We start from the raw sequence: 21,819 nt of genomic DNA, 5'->3' as shown, positions 1-21,819 counted from the left end.
AGAAATGTTAATCCATAACTAACGAGCCTTTAGGGAACAGTGGTCAGAATGTGGTGGAGTTTTATATTGAGTTTGAGAGTGATTAAACCTGAAACTCACATTTAAATCTGGAACAAAGCAAACTACATAGGTTTGAGGGATATGTTAGCAAAGGAACATTGGGAACTTAGATTAAATGATGTGAAAGTAGCTAAGAGACAGCAAACATTTAATTAAATAATACATTATTCATGACAAATATACATTACGTTTCTTTAAGAAATAAAAACTCCACAGGATAACTGGTCCAATCATGGACAGCAAAGACAAAGTAAAGACTGTATTATATTATTTGACTTAAGTTTGCCAAAGAAAGATTACCAAGCCCAACGATCAGGAGGAATTCAGAAAAGGATAATGAACAAATTGATGGAGAGAAAAGACGATATGAATAAACTAGCTGAATAAGTAAAAGTAAAGAGATATCAAAGCATCTAAGGAAGAGAAAAGTGAAAGTAAACATAGATCGTTTATAGGTAGAGATAGGAGAAACTATACCAGGGAATAGGAAATGGCATTTAAAACAAATATTTTGTATCCGTCTTTGCTCCATTCACAACAGTGGATAACCAAAGACTTAGTGAGATTGAGTAATTTAGTTTCAATGAAGAAATACTACTGGAGAAATGGGACTAACTTGGAACAGATCCCTTGGATCCAATGAACTACATTCTAAGTTTTCAATGAGGTAGTTAGACATTGTGAATGGATTTGCTTTGATTTTCCAGAATTCCTTAGATTTTAGAATGGTACCTGTAGACCAAACCCAAATATTCAAGAAAGAGGGAAGAGAAAAAGGAGGAAACTATAAATTTTTAAGTGAAAAACAGCAGTAAGGGACATTTGGGACATGATTGCACATAAAAACACATAGTATGGTTGAACATTGAACATATCTTTTTTAAGTTGCAACTAACAGGGTTATTGGACAAATTTGGGGCGAATATGATTGGATTTTAAGATGGATTGAAGATTAATTAATGAACAGAAAACAGAGAGTGTGAATACCACAAGGATCATTGCCTATGCCTCATATATTTCAATATCTTAAATTAGGAGCCATGTGAAATATATCAAGGTTTCTGATGATACAATGTAAGATGGGAAGGTAAGCTGTGAGGAGGAGGAGGAAGAGAGGCTGAAAAAGGATTATACTCATGTAAATAGGCAAGAAAGTGTCAATAGGGTATATGTGGGCAAGTATGAACTTATCCATTGGGGGGGAAAAATAGAAAAGCAGACTTTTTTAAAATGGCAATAGATTCAAAAACATTGGCATTCAAAGGAAATGGGTGTTCTTCTGTATTGATCAAGGAAATTTAACATGTGGCCACATCAAGCTAATGTTCTGCAGCCTTCATTCCAAAAGGTTTGGAGAATAAGAGTAAAGTTGGTTCACAGTAATTATTCTGGGCATTGCTCAGATCACATGTGAAGTACTGAGCAGAATTTTGGGTTCCTAAACAAGTGAAGAGCGTGCTTACCTTAGTATGCATTAAAAATGTATCAAATATTTAAAACGTTTAAAGGGCTTGATGGGGTAGAATCCTCTTGGGGGGATGTTTCTCTAGCTGGGGAAACCTGAACCCAAGGATGGAAGTCATTGAATAAGAGTCTAGCTATCAAGGATTATCATGTGAAGAAAGCTCTTCATTCAGTGGGGTGTGCACATTGGAATTCTTTGTCACAGAGAGCTGTAGGTGTTCACTTAGCAAACAGATCAAGTCAGAGATTGATAGATTTTGCAAACAAATGGAATTATGGGGATAGGGTGAACAGATGGAGTTTTGAGACAGAAGATAGGTCATGATCGAAGATAGTGGTGGGGATTCAGCTTGGAAACCCTGCTTGATCCTGTTTATATTCTTAGGCATGTATGACAAATAATGTAGATTATTAAAAAGTTCTTTATGACCCTTGCATTTATGAGTATAAACGTTGAATTCAAAAGTAAGGACCTGGCTTAGAGGCCAACCCCATTTCTTCAGGTCCTAGTTTTGCACACACTCAGTGGAGAAGTCAGGTGTCCCCTCTTTCCAACCATGAGCAGCTCTCCTTATATGAGTAGTCAGACTCATTCTTCATTGCACAAATGAATGTTTTACTCAAAGTAACTTTTAAATGAATGTAAAGAATTTAGCAGACATCGCAGGCTGTATTCATAGAATCTTCTAGTACAGAAGAGGACCTTTAGCTTATCAACACTGTACTGCCAGAAATATACGACTACCTACACTGGTCCCAGTTTCTCGCAACAGGCTGAGAACCTTGAATATTACGACACATCAAGTGCTCATCCTCGTACTTTTTACAGGTTGTGAGGTTTCCTGCTTCCTCTTAAGCAGTGCATTCCAGACACCCACCAACCTGTGGGTAAAATCGTTTTCCTCAAATCTCTTCCAAACATCCTGGCTTTCACTGTAATGTTAAAGTTCTTGTTCTTGAATCTTTGACAAAGAGGAATCGCTGCTTTCTATTACCCTATACATGCCCTGTAATCTTTGACACCTCAGTCAGATCCTCCTTCATCTTTCTCTTCTCCAAAGAAAACACCCCAAGCTTATTCAGCCTCGCTTCATTGCTAAAATGTTTCATCCCAGGCAACATCCTGGTGAATATTCTCTGCAACCCCTCCAGTGCAATCACATCTTTCCTACAATGTGGTGACCAGAACTGCACCCAGTACTCCAGCTGTGGCCTAACCAAAATCCTGTACAGCTCCAACATAACCTCCATGATCTTATAATCTATGCCACCACCGATAAACACAAGTGTGTCATGTACCTTCTTAACTACCTTATCAACCTTATGCCACCTTAGGTGTAGGGGTCGATGGACAAGCACCCCGAGATCCCTTGGTTCCTCTGAGCTTCCTAGTGTCTTGCCATTCATTGGATTCTCCCTTACCTTGTTTCTTCTTCCAATGTGCATCACTTCACGTTTATCAGGGTTAAATTCCATCTGCCATTGATCTGCACATCTGAACAACTCTGCCTATATCCTCCTGTAACCTGAGATCTTCTTGCCCACTATCAACCACCTGGCCAATCTTTGTGCCATCTGCAATCGTACTTATCACATATTATCATCCATATCATTTATGAATATCACAAACAAGACAGGACCCAGCACTAATCCCTGTGGTATGCCATTGCATATCAGGCTCCTGTCACACAAACAGCCTTCGACCAGCATTATCTGCCTCTTTTGGATCCATCTTGCCAAGCTGTCCTGGATTCCATGTGCTTTTACTTTCTTTATCAGTTTCCCATGTGGGACCTTGTCAAAGGCCTTACTGAAAACCATAAAATGTGAAATCACATTCGCTCTCTTGCAGTCCTCTGGGATCCCTCCTGAGAACAGAGACATTTTAAAAATTTGAGTCAGGGCCCCTGTAACTTTGTCCCTTGTCTACCACAACAGTCTGGGATACAACTCATCTGAACTTGGTCTTTTGTCCACTTGTTAACCTGCCAAAACCCCCAACAGCTCTGGCATTTTTTTCATATTAATCTGCTCAAGAACTTCATAATCCATAATGTCAAATACTGTGTTGTGAACATTTGCAGGGGTTTTGGAAACACTCAAAGCCCACAAGGTGAATGTCAAAGATGCTACCCACATTCACGGTTCACTTTTTTATTTGGCAGACAAGTTGATCCTCATTCTTGGAGGGATTTGTTGAAGTTTCAACAGTTCACTCATGCAGACATTTACACTCCTTCTTAAGTTATTTTAAGAGACTTGAATGGCAGATTAACTTGGATTCTGTCTCCACAAGATGGTGCCTGGCCTGCTGAGTATTACCAGCATTATCTGCTTTTACTTCAGATTTCCAGCATGTAAATAATTTTGCTTTTTTTTGTTAAAGTTTCTGTACTCTGTGGTGCAGGAAGCTGTAAAATCCCATCTCAGCCAATACCAGCACAAAGTAACTCATCTCTCAGGACTTCACAAGATTGGCCGGACTGTAGCTAACCAACTGACTCCAATTGCATAAGCTGGATTATCCCAACAGACGTTGATTCAGAAACCAATCCTGATAAACTGTCCAATCAGATTCAAATTCAGAAACTGATCCTGAGATACTATCCAATCAGATTCAAATTCAGAAACTGATCCTGAGATACTATCCAATCAGATTCTTTTCAGAAACCGATACTGAGATACTATTCAATCAGACTCTGATTCCCAAATGAATCATGGGAAACTAGCCAATCAAATTCTGATCTTTAAAATCTACCCTGACATGATATCCAATCAGGTTTTGATCCCCAAAACAATTCTGACCAATACTCTATAATATTCAATGTATGCATGTGTGTTATAGTTCACTCATGTCGCTACGGCAATGTGCTCTTCACACAATTTTGGAGATTGGAGCTGGATAGCGATGGTAGAGGCTCCAAGTTTACTTCTACCATTGGGATGACCTGGAATCTCTCCCACTCTTACTGTATTTCAGTCCATGTGCTGATACTCAACCTGTTTGGCTGTTATGAATGTACATTCTTTGACCTCCAGCACCAACATGGACTTGAACTTGCAGCTTCTGGCTCAGAGGCAGCGGCGATACCCACTGAACCACAAGCTTTTCTCTTTAGCCAAGTATTCAGCCCACACCCAATCACACTATGTCCAAACCCTGCAATATTCAACTCAGAGCCTGACATATCTGCAGTACTGAAATTACACCCTGGAGAACCGAAACTGAATTACTCAAACTAAACCTTGCAATATCCAACTTACTCTAATTACACAAATTACACCCTACAACATGTTAAATTATCCCCTAACATAGGCTGACTGTGTTCTGCAATACCCAACCTACACCTTCAAGTATTCAAGCTATGATTGAGTATACTCAAAACACCTTTGGAAATACAATTACCTTGAAATACTCAGTATTCTCTGCAATAGCCAAACTACATCTTCAAATAATATCCTGAAGCACTTAAGCAACACTGTGTGATAGTCAACGTTCTGTAAAATACTTGCACCATACCTTGGAAGACTCAATCTGCACAATGATATACTCAAAATGGCACTCTAAAATTTTCAACCCACACCCTAAACTTCAGCTTACCCCTTTGTAACACACAGCCTTCTCTCAATGATAGTCACCAAGGTGCTTGCTGCTATTGGTGCTGTGCGAAGCTGAGGCAGTACTGTGTTATCTAACCTGCATCTGTGATATCGAGACTGTGATGTACAATCTGCAGCTTTGTGGCCTGTGGTACACAGGCAACTACCTGTGATATTCACCTTGTTGCCTCCATTCTTTAGTCTGCTTCCCTGCATCTTAGTTAGCAACTGATGAAAAGCAGTTTGTTTTTTAAGCACAATTTGGCTCAGAAATATTTTGATAATAAAATTTGATACGAGTATTTAAATGTTTGGTGTAAAGTGAGGGGGAGGATGGAGTGAGGAACCCACTCAGAGACACCCCATTATGTTGCAGTGTCAGTCTTTGCATCAGTGTTCACCAGTCATTGCTTTGAGTTTAACCCTTTGTGGGAGATGCGCTAACGCTTATCTACTTAACTCATTATTTAGTAGTACAAAGACAAATGGAAGGTCTAATATAGAGTTTATTCACAGAATACAATCAATAAAGAAACATTCTTTGTGTTCCTAGCATGGCTCTCGGTGAGCTCTCCAGCACTGACTGTTACCTTTGGCAGTAGGTGCTCCCCCATACACCTAACTTGGAGCCAAAGACTGGTATTTCTCCATCTGATGTGTTAAATGTGTGAATGGCTTCTTACAGCCCAAGGTTGGGATTCTGGGGTGGGACAAGGAGCAAAAGCAAAACCAATGCACTCAGACACACAGGTGAGAGCAGCCTTTATTAACTGGTTACTGTGACGGACAGGTGGATGTAGAAACCTATGGTCATAACCCTTTTCAGCCCCTCAAAAACCACAGTGGCTTAGAGTTGGGAGGTGGGAGGGTGTGTGTGTGTGTGAGGGGGGGGGGGGTGTCTGGGGAGGTTGCACGGTGCTGAAGTGCAGAGGCAGCTGGCCCAGGACGATCACTCCTGATGCTGAGTTTGGCAGGGCTGACACTGCACAAAAGCTACAAGCGTGCCCCTGACGTCATCGAGGTTTGAGGCAGGTCTGTGGTTTAGGTGAGGATGCGTGCAATTAAAAATAAGTGCTACTAAACCCTTCTTTCTTTGTCTAACAATCAAAATCTAAACTTCAGGTTAAACAAAATGTCCTTGCCAGATACTGCATTCTGGTGAAAGATTGAGGGCACTGGGCAGGGCCTAGAATAGAATGGAATGGATCTCAGTAGGCTGCTGGATAGTGTGGTGTGCATCTTGAACACATTAAGCTTTACCAACCTAAAGAGGGCAACACTTTAAAACACTTGCTGCTTTGGCAATGGTTTTAGGCATCATATAATACTGGGGTGGAAAAAGAAGCAATTCCGAGGTCAGAGTCAAGAATGTACAGGTTGCTTGGCAACACTGCCTCCCAGGCAAAACTATCAAGACTGCATAATACTTGCCACTCAACCTGAATTTGATACCTTTGATTTCACAGAAAACACAGAAACTCCCAGATGAGATAATGCAGTTATAGATAATTTACCATATAGATTGCTGAGAAAGCACAGCAAGTTGTTCAGTCTTGGGGTAATCTTTTTTTTGGTCACAAATGTTACTCTGTGAAATTGGGAATCCGTTTACATGATGACACAGGAAGACAGTGGGTTTCGGAGCTGGCAGCTGCAGGCTGCCCCGCAGTACTGCTGGAAGGTTTGGTAGCAGCTACGGTCAGCCTCACTGCCCCACTGGCCCGGATTGGTGGCAAGGCCTTCAGCTGGCAGCCGGGCCAGGATGCTGGTGTTGATGGCCAGAGCGGCCAGGCCATAGTCGGTGAACAGCACGGTCTCCCGGCGGCAAGTGGGGCACGAGATGAACTTGTACTTGGGGCAGGACTCGTAGAGGATCTGCAGGCACTCCTCGCACACTGAATGGAGACAGGAGAGGATCCGTGGACGTTTGTTGGTGGCATTATACACATGGCCACAGGTGGGGCATTCCAGGGGCTCAGACGTGGTTGACTGGTGAAGGACGTACTGATTAACGATGACCTCGTCCGATGGTGTCTGCCGGTGGTAACACAGTTCTCCACTGGCCTTGCGATGACCCTGGACAAATTTCTCACGGCGGGGTGGTGTCCGGGCCAGCCCGCTCGGGCTCCGGGCTTTCTCCAGGGTGGGGACGTCAGCACAGGCCTGGTTTGCAATGATCTCGGACTCTAGGGGCCAGGCACACTTTCCCACAAGCGGGGGTTCGCGGACACACTGCGCGGGCCCGTACCTGCCCTGCGAGTTCGGGCACTCCGCAAACTTCTCCACTGGCACAATCTTCACTGCCTCCATCTTGATGGCAGCCTGCTGCTGTTTCAGGCACGCCATGAGAGTCCCAGCTGCGACTAGGCAGCCTGCTTCACAGGTAAGGCCTGCACTCCCTTCGCTGTCTGACCATCTCTGCACCTTTGCAGGTTTCTCACTTTGCACCAGGAACCTTCACTATCCATACAGTCAGTTCAGGCTGCAACACCATCTGTACGAAACATCCTGAATCGTTTGCATAGTCCACACTGGTTCCAAACACCGTGTTCCTTATATAACGAAGCTGAGGTGCACTGAGTGTCAGCTTTTATAACTGTACGTCCCGACTTCTCTTCCTCTCCTGGATGCTCAATCTCTTAACAGCTGTGAATGCTGCAATATGAATGAAGTGAGCAGGCGAATACTGCAAACATATCCCAGAAGAAAGGTCTATGACAGAACTGAGTGAACGACACAGAAGCCCTCAGTTAAGCAATAGTGAGCTGTATGAAGATGCTTGCTTGAATCACGTTACCTGCGCTTGTAGTAAATCTGGTGCTTCCAGTTTTCAACTGATCCCAGTCCTCCTTCTAACAGCAGAGTATCCGTCTCTGTATTGACAGTAAGGGCAGTGGCTCCTCTGCAGCTTGCTCTCTCTCTCTCCCTGTCTTGCTGTCTCTCGGAGCCCTCTGTTTACCTCCGATGGCAGTATTGTCTGCAGCAGCACTGCAGTACTGCAGCGAGCTCACATTTCTCTCATTCAGCACAGTGTAGGGGCTCCAGGCCGCAGTACCTCAACACAGGCTACCTCTGCAACTGAAACAACCTCGAGCTGCTTGTCTTTTTCATTCATCTGCCTAACCTTCAAAGGCTTTGTGCTGTGTTGCAATCGATGCTGAGAAAGCAGAGGATGATGCTGTTGCCATTTCCTTCCTGAGTCACAGTGGCTTAGTGCTGCTACTGCAAGAGAAGGCAGTTATTCCCCTGAGTATTTCACACCCTCCTAGTCAGCGAGGTCACCTCTAGATAGTTCACACACTTAACCCCTCCGCTCTCCCTCTGTGTTCAATGTTGACTGCTGTCTTCTGACACCTCTAACTATCTGCAGTTTGATAATGGGCAATGACGAAAAGGAAATAATATTTGTTTTTAGTCCCTTTTGAAGTCTGTTTGACGTGCTTTCACTGTCAAAATGTCTCAGGACAGTGACATTTATTGAATGCTTGTGACAATGATATTTGAATTTTCAAGACAAAAGGGACCCAATAGAATGTTTAATTCCATGAGGTGCTGCCAAAGAAAATTAAAATGAATGCTTTCAGTTCATTCACAAGTTTTGACTTAAGAATGAATGTTTACACTTCAGAAAATGACACAGATCAAACAGATTAGGAGAGAAGACAAGATAAATTTAGAAGTTGTGAGAACAAGACACTAAGTTTGAGTTTTAAAAGCCTGCTGATTATAGGCTGACAGTCGGTTGATGAAAGGAAAGGGGTTCCACACTGTGCTAAAGTACACTGAGTCCTCAGAAAAGTTTAAGGTGAGGCTTATCGCAAACAGTGCTTTACAAAGACATGGACTAACTCATTGAGAGAAAAGAATAAACTCTGACCCAATGAGAACAAGGTATGAGACGTACAGAGCCAAAAGAACAACATCTGGGGCAGATGAAAAGACTCTGTACAGGCTAAAAGCCTTGACTATCTCCTGCTGTTAAGATTTTTAAATTAGACGGATGTCGGCATTCTGTACTCAGAACCTTACATTTGGTTTGGAGTTTATAACTCATGGCTGGCTGTGCTTTTGGTGGGGAGAGGGGCCTGTAAAATAGGTCAGGCAGCAAGTTCACCTCCTTCCCAATCATCCTTGACGTGTCTCTCATGATACCAGAATGTGTTGAGTTTGGCATTGCTTATTCAATCGCCTTCATTGTAGGTAAATAATTAATAATTGCCTAGACCTCAATATTGTGATGCCCTTGCTATGTAATGGTTGGCATTGGCAGGTAGGCAGCCTGATTTTTTTGAATAAAGCTTTCAAAAGAGTGGGAAGGAAAAGTGGTATTATTTATGGAAGGTGTTCATTGTGCATCATCAGATAATCGTCACCTTTCCTTCCCCTCCATCTGGATTTGAAACCTACACCTCTAATCCCCTTGGAGGAGAAAGTGAGGTCTGCAGATGCTGGAGATCAAAGTTGAAACTTTATTGCTGGAACAGCACAGCAGGTCAGGCAGCATCCAGGGAACAGGAGATTCGACGTTTCGGGCACAGGCCCTTCTTCAGGAATGAGCAGAGAGTGTTCCGCAGGAGAAGATAAAAGGTAGGGAGGAGGGACTTGGAGGAGGGGCGTTGGAAATGTGATACCTATCACATTTCCAACGCCCCTCCTCCAAGTACCTATCACATTTCCAACGCCCCTCCTCCAAGTCCCTCCTCCCTACCTTTTATCTTCTCCTGCGGAACACTCTCTGCTCATTCCTGAAGAAGGGCCTGTGCCCGAAACGTCGAATCTCCTGTTCCCTGGATGCTGCCTGACCTGCTGTGCTGTTCCAGCAATAAAGTTTCAACCTCTAATCCCCTTGCCCTGCTGCCTAAGATGCTTGAAACCTCTCCACCCAATACTGTCAACTTACCAAGGTCTGTGATCCCATTGGCTTCTAGCCTGGGACTGCTCACAGTCCCAGTAATGCCTGTTACTGACCTCTTGTGCTGCTGGGACTGCAAGAGTTGAGGGTGGGTATTTCTCCCACTGAGAGGTGGAACTTACGACTTGGAGGAGGGGCGTTGGAAATGTGATAGGTACTTGGAGGAGGGGCGTTGGAAATGTGATAGGTACTTGGAGGAGGGGCGTTGGAAATGTGATAGGTATCACATTTCCAACGCTCCTCCTCCAAGTCCCTCCTCCCTACCTTTTATCTTCTCCTGCGGAACACTCTCTGCTCATTCCTGAAGAAGGGCCTGTGCCCGAAACGTCGAATCTCCTGTTCCCTGGATGCTGCCTGACCTGCTGTGCTGTTCCAGCAATAAAGTTTCAACCTCTAATCCCCTTGCCCTGCTGCCTAAGATGCTTGAAACCTCTCCACCCAATACTGTCAACTTACCAAGGTCTGTGATCCCATTGGCTTCTAGCCTGGGACTGCTCACAGTCCCAGTAATGCCTGTTACTGACCTCTTGTGCTGCTGGGACTGCAAGAGTTGAGGGTGGGTATTTCTCCCACTGAGAGGTGGAACTTACAACCACGTTCAGCAGGTAATAGAGAAGTCAAATGGAATAGTGGCCTTTATTCCAAAAGGAATGGAGTGTAAAAGTAGGGTGATCTTGCTAAAACTATACAAGGCACCAGTCTGACCACAGCTAGAAATCTGTGAACAGTTTTGGGCCCTTTATCTAGGGAAAAATATACTTGTATTGAGGCAGTCCACAGAAGGTTCACTAGGTTGATAATAGATTTGAAGGGACTGTCTTATGAGAAGAGGTTGAGAAGATTGGGCCTACTCTCATTGGAATTTAGGAGAATGAGAGGTGAAGCAGAGAAGATTCTTCGGGGATTTGACAGGGTAGATACAGACAGGTTGTGTCCTCTTGCAGGAAAGTCTAAGACCAGAGGACATCATCTCACTTCAAACTGAGATGAGGAGGAATTTCTCCTCATAGGAGCTACTGAATCTCTGGAACTCATTACCACAGAAGGCTGTCAGGAATGGGTCATTAAGTGTATACAGTGCTGAGATAGACAGATTCTTAATCAGTAAAGGAACTACAGGGACAAGGGTGGAAAGTGGAGCACTTGAGGTTTATCAGATCAGCCAAGACTTATTAAATGGTGGAGCAGACTCAATAGGTTGAATGGCCTATTTCTGCTTCTGCATGTTATAGTCTTCTGACCATGCTGGACCTTGGGGCGTACTGGGAACCACCATTACACTGCTGCTGTGAGGACACTTCACATGCAGGAACATGCACCCCACTGCAGATTTGAATCAGACTGCGTGCCGGTCCTGCTCACTTGCTCTTTGAGTGCTCATTCACTTTGAGCCCAGCTGGATGGTCATAGCATCCCAGCCTGGCCTTGCCTTGTCTTCTTGCTATACGTCCTGACAGTCAGAGCTACCAGGGTTGCAGTATCTCTGTTGCCTTGGTGTTTAGTGCAGACACAAAGCTAGGAAACTTGCCATGGATGTCAGCAATTATCTGTCAGGTCAAAGCAGATATCCTACAGCCAAGAGATCCTGGCCCAGTAAGTCAAAGGCATCCTCCAATACCAGTGCAGGGGATTGGATATAGTCAGTCAGCTGCTCGGGAAGTCAGGGTCAGGGTCAGGATCCTTTCTTCATAAAGGGTGAAGATCTGAATGTCAGCATCCATCACCCATTTTTGCGTTTTCTGCCCTGTTATGACTGTTTTCTCCTATAATGAGAGAAAGGCAGTTATTAAGGGAGCTATGAAGAAGTGGTAAAGATGTTAGGGCAGCTGAAGGTGGAGGAAAAATGGCAAAGTATTCTGAGGGAGTGGTTAGGCAGTGCAGAGGATACGCAAGGTTAGTAGTGTGGGGTGGATTGGGTGGATCCGAGTGAGTTAAGGAGTATGTTGCATACAATACTGAGATTGGTGTAACATGTGCCTCAGTGAGAAGAGGTTATAGTAGCAGAGAGAAAGTGAGTGTGAAATAACAGAATGTAGATGGCAGAGCAGAGAGGGGGACTGAGCTTCCTCCAATGCTGGGCATTTCTCGGGAGGGTGAAGACTGCATTGACCAAGGTGGTAACCTCGGGTGAGGCTGCCACATTTGGATATTGTGGCCTCTCTGCCACTCCTGGGGGAAGATGATAACCCTTGTCTGCACCACCCTGTCTGTCAGGGCTCCCAGGTGCCTGTGTGCAAAGCAAATGCCAAATTCCCCTTATCTGCAATGTCTGAGGCAAGTGTCAGGAACTCTGCAGGTCAGCTCCGGCCTGATAGTGCACATTAGCCATTTAAAAATGGCATGAGTGACAGGAATGGCAGTCTATTATAGACTATCCAGGCACTGGTAAAATCAAGCCAGCATTGGTTAAGAGGACACCATTGGGGTGCAGCAGGTAAGTAACGAGGCATGTTTGGTAAGATAGCAAGAAAATCTCATTAGGGCTCACAGATAGAAACCCGCCATGAAACTCAACAAAACTGACAGCCAAAAAGATGTAAGATTCAACCTACTATTACAGATCCTGGAATATAGAAAGGAACTCTTCAGTTCATGGGTAACATGAGGTCTGATTATGGGTGTGAATGATGTCACTGAACTCAGAAGAATATCTAATGGCGATACAAAATTTATAATAGACAACCTGAAGTAATTCAGAGATGCACTGCAGAAACTCACAAGGCTGGCTAGACAGCACTTTTCCAAACCCACAGCAGCTACCAGCTAGGATGACAAGGGCAGCAGACGCATGGGAACACCACCACCTGAAGGTCTTCTCCAACTCAGTCACCATCCTGACTTGGAAATATGCAGTCATAGAGTCATATAGCACAGAAAAAGACCCTCTGGTCCAACCAGTCCATGCCAACCACAATCTTAAACTAAACTAGGCCCATCTTCCAGCGCTTGGCCTGTATCCCTCCAAACCTTTCTTATTCATGTACTTATGTAAATGCCTTTTAAATGTAACTGTACCTCCTCTACCACTTCTTCTGGAAGTTCATTCCACACACGAAACACTCTCTATGTAAAAAGGTTGCCTCTTGTGTGCTTTTTAATTTTTCTTCTCTCACCTTAAAAAATGCCCCCTCGTCATGAAATCCCCCCCACATAAAGAAAAGAAACCTGCCATTCACCTGATCCATACGCCTCATGATATTAAAAACCTCTAGACCATCCCTCCATCTCCTACACTTCAATGAAAGAGGTCCTAGCCTCTCCTTATAAGGCAAACCTTCCATTTTCAGCAAAATCTTCTTTGAATCCTCTCCTGCTTGATATTATCCTTCCTGTAACAGGTGACCAGAACTGGACAAAGTACTCCAGGAGAGGCCTTACTGATGTCCTGCACATCGTCAACATGACTTCCTAACTCCTGTACTCAAAGGCCTGTGCAATGAAGACAAAGTGTTAAACACTTTCTTAACCACCCTGCCTATATGTGATGCAAACTTCGAAGAATTATGAACTTGTACCCCTAAGTCTCTCCATTCTACAACACTAAGCAAGGCCTACTTTTAATTGAATAACTCCTGCCCTTGTTTGTTTTGCCAAAATGCAATACCTTTGATCCAAATTAAACCCCATCTGCCACTCCTCATCCCATTGACCAAATTCATCAAGTTCTATTTGGAAGCTCAAGTAACCTTCTTCACTGTCCACTATACTACAATATTGGGGTCATTCGCAAACTTACTAAGCATGCCTTCTATATTGTCATCTAAATCATCTACTCTAAATGACAAACAAAAGTAGACCCAGCACTGATCCCTGTGGGACACAGGCCTTCAGTCCAAAAAACAATCCTCCACCACCACCCTTTGTTTCCTACTGTCAAGCCAATTTTGTATCCAATTGGCAAGTACACCCTGAATCCCATGCGATCTAAATTTATTAATTAGTCTACTATGCAGAACTTTGTCAAAGGCTTAACTAAGGTCCATGTAGACAACGTTTACCGTTCTGCCCTCATTAATCTTTTTGGTCACTTCCTCAAAAAAACTCAATCAAGTTTGTGAGACATCATTTCCCTTGCACAAAACCATGCTGACTATCACTAATGATTCCTTGCCTCTCAAAACGCATATAAACCCTATCTTTCAGAATCACCTCCAACAACTTACCCACCACTGAAGTCAGGCTCACAGGTCTATAGTTCCTTACAGCCTTGTTAAACAAAGGCACAACACAGATTGCTGTTCCTTCACTGTCACTGGGTCAAAATCCTGGAACTCCTTTCTTAACAGCATTATAGAACCACCTACAGAATATGTACTGCAGTCTTCATGAAGGCAGCTCAGCACCACCTTCTTAAGCTGAAAATGTGTTGCTGGAAAAGCGCAGCAGGTCAGGCAGCATCCAAGGAACAGGAGAATCGACGTTTCGGGCATAAGCCCTTCTTCAGGAATTCTTCAAGAAGGGCTTATGCCCGAAACGTCGATTCTCCTGTTCCCTGGATGCTGCCTGACCTGCTGCGCTTTTCCAGCAACACATTTTCAGCTCTGATCTCCAGCATCTGCAGACCTCACTTTCTCCTCAAAGATTTCAACCACCTTCTTAAGGGCAACTCGGGATGGTCAATAAATGATGTTCCAGCAATAGGTCCTTGAACAAATGGAAAAAATGCAGACCAAAGAGATCGAGTTATGGATACAACAGATCAGTGAGAATTAAACCAGTCAGAACTAGGGCACAGCAGACCAATATGAAATAGCAACCTAAACAATTTTGAAACACGTTTTGGCATATTGATTAATCAAAGTAAATGTGGAAGGCATTGAACCAGTGAAAGTCTGATAATGGCGGAAACAATTGAATCACAATAAAAATGAGCTGTATACCATTTTAAGATAGCCATGTTGACCAGGCATGAACGAGTGCCCTTTCTACTTACACAAGTAATGGTCAAATACATTAAAATATTTCTGCTTCTTGTACAGTATCAAAAATGTAACAAAGTGCCTTATTTGAAATAGTACTCTTTTAATGCAAATGTAAATAAAAAGATGTCAGTTTAGGTTCACTGTTAGAGGACCCATCAGTAAAGTGCAACACATGTGACATAAAATATCCAATCGGTGCAAGCCACCTGGGCAAGCAGCAATAACCAAAGAGTGAAAACACCCAGCATCTGGGTCATAGAGTCATACAGATGTACAGCACGGAAACAGACCCTTCGTTCCAACTCATCCATGCCAACCAGATATCCTAAGGAATTCTAGTCCCATTTTCTAGCATTTGGCCCATATCCCTCTAACCCTTCCTGTTCATATACCCATCCAGATGCCTTTTAAATGTTGTAATTGTACCAGCCTCCACCACTTCCTCTGCCAGCTTATTCCCTACATGCACCACCCTCTGCATGAAAAAGTTGCCCCTTAGGTCCCTTTTAAATCTTTCCCTTCTCACCCTAAACCTATGCCCTCTTGTTCTGGACTCTCCTACCCTGGGGTAAAGACCTTGTCTATCTACCCTGTCCATGCCCCTTATGATTTTATACACTTCTATAAGATCACCCCTCAGCCTCTGGCATTCCAGGGAAAATAGCCCCAGGCTATACAGCCTCTCCCTATAGCTCAAACCCTGGCAACATCCTTGTAAATCATTTCTGAACCCTTTCAAGTTTCACAACATCCTTCCTATAGCACAGAGATCAGAATTGCATGCAGTATTCCGAAAGTGGCCTAACCATTGTCCTGTACAGCCGCAACATGACCTGATGAAAAGCAGTCACTAGGAATAACTGATAGTGTCTCCAGTAAATAGAGTCAAAGCTGCAATAAGGGCAGGAAAAGTGCAAATTTGAAATGCAAGTATATACCTCAACATATAGCTTAATCACAGCAAGAAAGCACAACCTCTTGTTTCCCTCTAGCCCCAAGAAGGAAACTTGTCTAATGTGTCGAGGTTAGACAATGTGAAGTCATTGCTGCTCCAACACAACCACACGATATAATTCAGTTAACACATAACCTTCACGTACCACCCCCAGAGCAACCACAGTGACATAGACACATACAAAAAGATACACATAGTTCTTGCATTGTCCATCAAAGGTCTCTCTGGAAAGATTTTGCACATTTTCCATTCCAGTTTTGTAAGAAGATCACCCACCCAGTAATATACGTAGCCCTCCCCCTCTTGATGTATCTATGATCTGAATGGTAGTTCCATAACCTCAGGGTGGAGTGGGTGGGAATGCTGTCATAATGAAACACACCTCTGTTTGGGAGTTTGTGCGATATTGCAAATTCTGGAGAACAACAGATGCTGAAAATGGCTGTCACTGTGGCTTAACAGGCAGAGGCCTCTGTTTAGAAATGCATCTGCCAGCATGGTCAGCAGGACACAGAATGGCAGGTGGTTCTTGTGGGACCACTGAAATTCTGAAGGAAGGAAGAAGCAGAGAGAGAGGGTTTACATTGGGTTGCAGTGTCACAGGAGTGCCAGGAAACTGTCCAATAATAACAGCAGCTAGCTCCCAGCAGCAATGAATAACATGCCTGGATGCAATGTAGGAAGTCACCATCTGAGTTAAAGTAATAAAGCTGTTACCTTCCATTACATCAATGCATTCGGCATTTAGGATGCTTTGAATCACATTTATTTCATGCTATGTTAAACTAGTTTTCACGTTTGCCTTGAATGACACATCCTAACACTTTGCACCACCAGCCTTGCACTCAGGCCAAATAAATAATTTCATCTGGTCTTGCTGCATGATATTGTGTTATCACACCCACTGGGCTACATGCTCATACTTAACATGACTATAAATAATCATGATAGTGTAACATCATGTCTGACCACTGAAGTAGAACAATGTTTCAGTGTTTTTGCTAACCATGTGTCCCACTCTTTCTTCTCACCTGCTCTTTCATTTACTCACTGTCAACAAATCAAATTGGAAGCTGGGTGTGATAATATTTCTTAAGAACAATACTATACTGTTGAAAGAAAGAAAAAACCGTTCAAGCTTTTCATCTTTCATTCATCAGGATAAGTCTAAGAATACCACATTTCAAAAGTTAAAAATCACACAACACCGGGTTAGAGTCCAACAGATTTACTTGGAAGCACTAGCTTTCGGAGCGCTGTTCCTTCATCAGGTAGTTGCAGAGTATAAGATCATATTTACATACAGTGTCACTCATTCAGCACCTCACGAGTAACAGCTCAGATACATCCACCTGGGGAGATTTAATAAGATAGAGCAGTGCATTGTGGAGACAAAGTATAAGCAATTGGTAGTTTCACAGATTTTTCCAGTTCATTTCATACCTTGGCTGACAATCCTTGATCTCGGTTTCACAGATCCTGTTCTCAAAGCACCTGCCTTCTTCAAATCAAACATTGATTGAATTATTGGTGAACACACCAAGTAGATGGTGGTTTATATGGAGGGACCTGAGCACCCTGGCACAGCTGTATATCTGTTTTCACAATGCCGCAGTCCTCTTTGTGGTTCCAGGGATATTTGTGATAGACCCACCCCATACCTCCCAGCTTCTGCTGATCAATGGTTGATCTGTGAAGGTTGTGGCTGCTATTTAGAAAGGCTTGATAAATCAGAGCTTTCACATCAGCAGGGCATGCCCTTTTCAGAGCCCATTCCCTTCCTCGAGAAGTCACTGCCTGATCAGATGATTTGGTCATACAGTCAAGGAAGAGGAGAACTCCAATAAATGATTGTGAAGAGTTGGGGAAAGTCCAGACCAGCAAGGTGAATCTCAAGCTTTTGTAATGTGGATGTTAATGCAGGCTGACAAGGAGGACTAACACTTTTCGAAACTTACCTGTGTGTAATTTCCTGTGCAGTCAAAATGTGAGTAGTACCTAAAGCCAATTTAATTACTGCTACATAAGCAACACACTGCAGATACTGGAAATCAGAAACCAAAACAGAAAATACCAGCAGAACTGGCATCATCAATTCTGATGAAAGGTCAGAGACTGGCACTTAATTCGTACTGCTAATGATGGGCACCATGATGAATGTCTGCACCATTTATTGTAATAAAAGCAAAACCATTTAGCCAATAAGAGAGTCAGCTTAAATCCTTTTAATTATTAAGGCTCACAGAAAATCTTACACTTGGAGGTCTACGTTTTCATGGATAGTGCTGACCTTGTTGTTGGAGCTGCTGTCAACAAGGCAAGTGGATAACATTCCATCACACCCCTTGCTTGTACCTTGCTGATGGTTGATAGGCTTTGAGGAGTCAGAAATCACTCTCCACAGAGTATCTAGCCTCAGACCTGCTGCTGAAACCATCTCCAGGGGTGCCTGAAAGGTCCAAGCTGCAGACTATAGAAGGTCAGTATTTGTTGGGCTGTCTCTCCCATGCAGCTCTGGCACCAGTTTAGTACAGAGTCATCCTTACATACTGAATGAATGATAGCAACACTGTCTCATTGTGCATGTTGTTGATCTGCAGTTTGGCATAACTTGCAGGAGAGAGACTGCAGAGGAGGTTAGCTACAGGGGAGTAGACTGTGGGAGAAGACATTGCAGGAGAGGAGATAGCGGGGGAGAGACTGCAGGGGAGAACTACAAGAAAGGAGACTATGACGGAGTAGATTGCCGTGGAGGAGTCTGTGGGAGAAAGCATGAAGGAGAGAGACTGAAGGGAGCTGATTGTGGGTGAGCAGACTGCAAGAGATTGAAGCCCTGATCCATTTGCTCCCCTAGCCCATTCAAAGCAGAAGAGATGCTGGAACCCAGGATTTGAATATCAGTATTCCTGAGAGATGGTATTGCTGAAGATTCTTGCAGGGAGACACCAGTTGCAACATCTGCTGAGGTGACCATACACCATATAACTAACTGCACAGAGACTCTGTCATATACCTGAAGCACTAACAGCATTCTCACACTCTGAGTAATGGTGGCAGTTCCCTTTCAGGCAACCTGATGCAGTGAATAATGGTGGATGCAAAGAAAGCACATTTCTTTTCAATCTGGACCCCTAAAGATTGCATCTCTATTCTCCTCAACACAGCTTGGACAGAGGATGGCCTTCTGATTAAGTGTGACTTAGACAGTCCCTCCACTGGCATGTCATATTCTCTTATATTCAATGAATCATCCAGTATGGACTCTTGCACTCACTTTGCAACATAATGTATCAGAGCTTAAAAGGTCATTTTTGGAGTGATCTCCAACTATATGTGCATTTACTATCCCTGAATCATCTAATGGACAAAGAAAAGAGAGAAAAGGTAACAGCTCGCATGTAATCATAGAATCATTCAATCCAGAAGAAGCTATTTGGCCCATCAAGTCTGTATTGCCAATATACTACTTCCTACAACAGGCCCTCGTTGCCCCACTAGGCCCATAGCCTTTAATGTTATGAGGCTTCAACTGCTCATCCAAGTACTTTTTAAAGTTTGTGAGGTTTCCTACCTCAACTACCATCACAGGCAGAGCTTTCCAGACCCGCACCACCCTCTGAGTGAAAACATTCTCCTCAAATCCTCTCAAAACTTTAAAATTGTCTCCCTTTGTCATTGACCTTTTGATCATCTGCTTTCTATTCACCCGTGCCTCTCATAATCATATATTCCTCTGTCAGGTCCCCCTCAGTCTTCTGTGCTCCAAAGAAAACAACCTGAGCTTATCCAGCCTCTCCTCATAGCTGAAGTGTTCCATTCCAGACAACATCCTGATGAATCTCCTTTGCACTCTCTCCGGTATAATCCCATCCTTCCTAAAGTGCGGAGACCAGAACTGCACGCAGTACTCCAGCTGTGGCCTAACCAAAGTTTTGTACAACTCCAACATGACCTCTCTGCTCTTATAGAAGAAAGTGAGGATTGCAGATCAGAGTCGAGATTGTGTTGCTGGAAAAGCACAGCAGGTCAGGCAGCATCCGAGGAGTAGGAGAATCGACATTTCAGGCATAAGCCCTTCATCAGGAATGAGGCTTGTGGTCCGGGGCTGAGAGATAAATGGGAGGGGGGGGGAGTGGGGCTGGGGGAAAGAGAGCTGAGAATGTGATAGTTACCTTGCCCCCAGATCCACCCCTCCCATTTATCTCTCAGCCCCCGGCCCACAAGCCTCATTCCTGAATAAGGGCTTATGCCCGAAATGTCGATTCCCCTGCTCCTCGGATGCTGCCTGACCTGTTGTGCTTTTCCAGCACCACACTTTTTGACTGTCTGCTCTTATACTCTATACCATGACTGATAGACAAGTGTCACATTCTTAACTACTCTATAATCTGTCCTGCCACCTTCAAAGATCTGTTGTCAACCACACCAAGATCCTTCTATTCCTCTGAACTTCCTATTGTCCTGCCACTGATTGAGTACTCCATTGTCTTGTTCCTTCCTCCAAACTGCATTCTCTCACATTTATCAAATGGCTAAGCAAGCAACAGATCAATGAGAGTGCAATGCACCACTCGGCTACTGTACTAATCATATGATGATGCAAGGCTGCTTGAAGTAAAAGTTATAGGAAGCGAGGATGTGCACCATGATTGACCTACTCCCTGGGCATTTCCAATCCTCTGTCTTCCAGCCCCTTGTTGATGGCCCCTTAAATGGATGTCAGTGCCTGCAGTGACAAATTCCCCTGCTGTTTTGTATGCCACCTTCACCTGCAACAACAGATTAGATTACAGATTACATTACAGCGTGGAAACAGGCCCTTCGGCCCAACAAGTCCACACCGACCCGCCGAAGCGCAACCCACCCATACCCCTACATTTACCCCTTACCTAACACTACGGGCAATTTAGCATGGCCAATTCACCTAACCTACACATCTTTGGACTGTGGGAGGAAACCGGAGCACCCGGAGGAAACCCACGCAGACACGGGGAGAACGTGCAAACTCCACACAGTCAGTCGCCTGAGGCGGGAATTGAACCCGGGTCTCTGGCGCTGTGAGGCAGCAGTGCTAACCACTGTGCCACCGTGCTGCCCACAAACAGTGGAAGGAAAGATTCTAGTGACTGTGGGGAAAGTAGCAGGTTTGCAGGATGTGCTTGCAGGTAGAAAGGAGGGTCAGTGAGGAATTCCCTAATAACTTTCAAAGGGTTGGAGAAAGGGCTGCTTGCACTAAGGCTAAAGGTGGGACCACCAGAGAATGCAGGCAATGTAACCTTGGCAGTTTTAATCAGATCATCACATTTCCTTTCGGACTGCTGCCAAGTCTGTGCTCCTAGTTTCTGCTACCTAATCAGTGAGGTGTCTATTGGGAATTCATTCCATGCTGTTAACAATTAGATTTGACCATGAAAATGACTTGCTGACTCCTTCTAGCATGTCTGCCACCTGCGCAACTTACACTCCATTTCAAAGTTTTCCCCAAGGTATCCTGTATGAGAGTTTCATCAGTAACTCTTCCAAGTAGCATCACTTCATTTCTGTCCTGCAGCTTCCACAGACACTGCTTGAAACCCATAAAGACTTTGCGCAGTTTACACAAAATACTCACATGAAACCATAATCAAACACAGGAAATGCTGAAGAAAGTCAAAAGGTCTGACATCATTGGTGGAGAGAGAAACAAAGTGAATGCTTCAAATCAGGTATGACTCTTCTTTAGAACAGAAAGGTGCTGGAGATTTTTTTTCTATGTCTTTAACAGAAGAGGAAGATGAGGAGAAGCAGCAGGTGATGCAACAGTAGAGCTCAGTGCAACAGACACAAAGGCTGTTAATGCTGGTAAAAGAGGAACAAAAAGATGTAAAATAAGTGTGAGTAAGATATGAAAGGGAGAGAATAGGACC

At 43.9% G+C, this 21,819-nt stretch overlaps 2 protein-coding genes across 2 annotated transcripts in view; both read right to left on the bottom strand.

The window, feature by feature from the left end:
- The window catches only part of LOC122564642 (uncharacterized), a 609,322-nt gene that overhangs the window by 343,552 nt on the left and 243,951 nt on the right, over window positions 1-21,819 (bottom strand). The gene's annotated exons all lie outside the window — the stretch shown is intronic.
- rnf208 (ring finger protein 208) lies at window positions 5,613-8,384 on the bottom strand. Its single transcript, XM_043719842.2, has one exon. It carries the CDS (start codon window positions 7,468-7,470, stop codon window positions 6,733-6,735), a length of 738 nt encoding a protein of 245 aa, XP_043575777.1. The 5' UTR covers window positions 7,471-8,384; the 3' UTR covers window positions 5,613-6,732.

This window comes from Chiloscyllium plagiosum, unplaced genomic scaffold, assembly GCF_037043375.1.
Source record: "Chiloscyllium plagiosum isolate Xiang-an unplaced genomic scaffold, Cpla_swu_hap1 HiC_scaffold_21, whole genome shotgun sequence".
Taxonomy (NCBI): domain Eukaryota; kingdom Metazoa; phylum Chordata; class Chondrichthyes; order Orectolobiformes; family Hemiscylliidae; genus Chiloscyllium; species Chiloscyllium plagiosum.
The sequence above is the reverse complement of the archived record's forward strand: the minus strand, read 5'-3'. Positions and strand labels throughout refer to the sequence as shown.